Raw genomic sequence first — 2,997 nt, forward strand, 5'->3', positions numbered from 1 at the left:
GAGGTCGAGAGCTACATGGATTACCAGGCCAACAAGTTCGCTCGATTGTACGATCCCAACTGCTACCTGCTGCTGTCAAAGGCCATGGATCTGGCCAACCTGGGTCGCAATGCGCTCAATCTCGCCGAGGGCACTAGCCGCATCTCGTGCGACACTCTGATCATCGGCATTAAGCAGGACCTTTTGATCCCGATCCAGGAACAGCGCAATCTGGTGAACATCTTGCAGTCGTATGGCCACAGTGCTCAGTTAATGGAGGTGGATTCCAAGTTCGGCCACGACGCCATGTTCAACGGCCAAATGCAGCGCGACGTCTTCTCTCCACTGGTACGCGAGTACGTTGAAGAACAGCTCGCCAACATCCTGCCGCACGAGCAACACCGCTACAGCAGTCTGTAATTGTTATTCGTGTGCTGAGTAAATGCAATAAACGTCCATGTATTTCATTTTTAGTGAAGCGCTAGATATTGACTTCTTATTGACAAGTTGTCAACAGTAAAAAAGTACAATGAACGTAAATACTGAACGATGTTGAAGTGGTGTATTGCAAGTACATATACTGGTAAGCCAAGCGAACACGTACTCCGCTTATGTCTATAGCACGTGCTGCAAGTGTGCAAATTGGATCAAACTTTGAAACGCTTTCGTCTTGCCGGCCCGAAAACTTCTGTTCATTTTTTCGATCTCTGTTGGCCAACTCCTCAAATTGTGCCCCATCCTGCTATAAAGCCCCTGGGGCATTAAATGGAGTATCCCTGGGGCACTGTTATTCAACCACGAGTGATGCAGTCTCATCATCAAGTGAACAAAATTCACCGTCGGTGTGCAGTCCACATATTGGCGGTTTCTCCGTTACGGAGCCGCACCATCATTAGTGGAGACTTATAGCTCCACTACCAAACCTTGCGGATGCCGCAGCGATGCCTCTCTACGCAGCGGTCTCGCCGACGTTTGCCGCAGGAGGGATCGCTGGACGAGCTGGTGAACTCGACGTTCTATGCTGAGTCCATGATCAAAGGCACTGGAACGGGCGTCACCAAGCACGCGACGACCCTCGGCCGCTTCGAAAAGGTCTTCGTCCTCATGGTAGACCCCAATCGGAGCGTCGCTCTACAGTTTCTTCATTGCATTTGCAGCCTTCACCAGTTGCTTCATCCTATTCCTACAAACGCTGGACGGTCCGAACCACCATAGATCTGAGCCTGAGTACCCGAAACTTCCCAACGAGAGCGGCTACTATGACGCAGATCTGGTCTTTACCATCATTTTCACCCCGGAACTACTCGTTCGACTCGTCAATTGGCCATCTTTGTGGCGCGAACATGAATACCTCACCGAGCGACGTCTGAAGCCATTTCTGCGCGACTTTTTCAACTGGTTCGATGTCGCTGCCATCGTCCCATTCTACATCGACCTCATCTTCGGTAAGGAGAAGAGCTTCGTCATCATGCGACTATGCCGACTGCTTCGTATCTTCAAATTGGCACACAATCACTCCGGAACATAAATTCTGCTGCGAGCTATCCGCGCCAGTGTCGCCCCCATTTCCGTGGCTCTGATTTTCTTCACAGAAATTGTGCTCTTCTTCTCTGTTGTCATGTACATGGTGGATCCGAGTTACGACCGCAATAAACCAGGTTTCTCGGATCTACTAACCACGGGCTACTTTGTAGTGGTCACTGTGGCCACCGTCGGATACGGAGACATCACCTCGACGAAAGGCAACGTGGCAAGCCTCCGTGTCGCTGTCATGACTATCTTGTCTGGTACGCTCTTCTTGTCCATGCCTCTCGCTATTCGGAACAGAGTTCGATCGCGCTTGGAAGCAGCATGCAGAGAGAGTCAAGAAGTTCCAGCAACTTCAAGCAGGGTGCCTGTGGCGAGGGACTATAATGTCGTGGCTGCTTTCGCTGACGAGACGATAGCTGTCTGGTCCCTGAACTGTTAGGCTGGCGATTGGCTGGTGTTTGGGCTGGTGTCGATGGCGTCATCTGGCCAGATCTGCTGGGGGCACGACCACCACTAGTATGCAGCTCCGACACAACGTTTAATCGCTCGTGGATGACATCAGGACTTTGAAGGTGATGGTCACGCTTGCGAGGGGCATGGGAAGACATTGGTTTGTGATTAGCACGTCGACGTTCGTCCATTTTTCTGATAGCGAATTGCAGACTGACGCACTATATAAATCGACGAAGTTTTGCTTAGTAAACAGAGTTTACAGTTTGTTTGCAAACTTTTCTCTGAGTTAAGGTTTTTAAAGTTTAAATTTTATGTTGAGCTGTTAGCGAGTTCAGAGTCTAAACTTTAGACCCCTAAACGCTAACAGCTTTAGCCAATTACATAAAATTTCCGACCTCCGATAAAAGTGGTTCTTCATTCGACGGTATCTCTATATTGAAAATATACTACAGTACTGCACCCCGTTTTCGCGCCTTTCAGGATCCTCGCCCTCGGAGTCAATGTTGGCGTTTGCGGGGCTGGTTTGAAGCACGCGCCTTGAATCATGCTGCTGAGGTGATCTACGCCTCTCGTCAAATATCCCGTCGACTCCAGATGGAAAGGTTGGATCGGGACGTTCCTGCAGCATTCGCTCACTGTCATGAAGCGGAACTTGTACTATAGTTTCCGTAACGTCTCCCGCAATGGCCTCGCAGCCATTTCGAATCCTTCTTCAACCGGTCAGTGCCGGTGATTCCATTACGCAGCGACGCATACTTCCGCGCGTGGCCATTTTTACTGCGTTCTGCAAAACATCAGACAGCTTCGTGGGTAAGCATCGCTAACTGAGACCGCCGCAGGCGAGCGTAAATTGCAGAATGAGAATATCTTCAATCTAAAGAGGATGACGATAAGATTCAGAGACATTAACTTGTACATGTAAGACGCCGGCCGGTAATTCATCAGGTCTGAGGAATTATAAGCCTTGTTTTAGATTGTTTCAAAGTCTTGTCCACAATAGAGGTTGTAGTAAATCCCGGGTGAAAAACCAATCAA

At 49.5% G+C, this 2,997-nt stretch overlaps 2 protein-coding genes across 2 annotated transcripts; both read left to right on the forward strand.

The window, feature by feature from the left end:
- Positions 1-15: 15 nt before the first annotated feature.
- Positions 16-399, forward strand: PITG_15993 (uncharacterized protein; the record flags this gene model as incomplete). The annotated part of the gene is made up of 1 exon (XM_002897732.1): positions 16-399. One exon carries the CDS (start codon positions 16-18, stop codon positions 397-399), a length of 384 nt encoding a protein of 127 aa, XP_002897778.1.
- Positions 400-909: 510 nt separating this feature from the next.
- On the forward strand, positions 910-1,754 carry PITG_15994 (uncharacterized protein; the record flags this gene model as incomplete). The annotated part of the gene is made up of 4 exons (XM_002897733.1): positions 910-1,004; positions 1,117-1,469; positions 1,521-1,681; positions 1,722-1,754. The coding sequence occupies 4 exons, from the start codon at positions 910-912 to the stop codon at positions 1,752-1,754; spliced, it is 642 nt and encodes a 213-aa protein (XP_002897779.1).
- Positions 1,755-2,997: the final 1,243 nt, after the last annotated feature.

Source organism: Phytophthora infestans, genomic scaffold (assembly GCF_000142945.1).
Source record: "Phytophthora infestans T30-4 supercont1.41 genomic scaffold, whole genome shotgun sequence".
Classification (NCBI taxonomy): domain Eukaryota; phylum Oomycota; class Peronosporomycetes; order Peronosporales; family Peronosporaceae; genus Phytophthora; species Phytophthora infestans.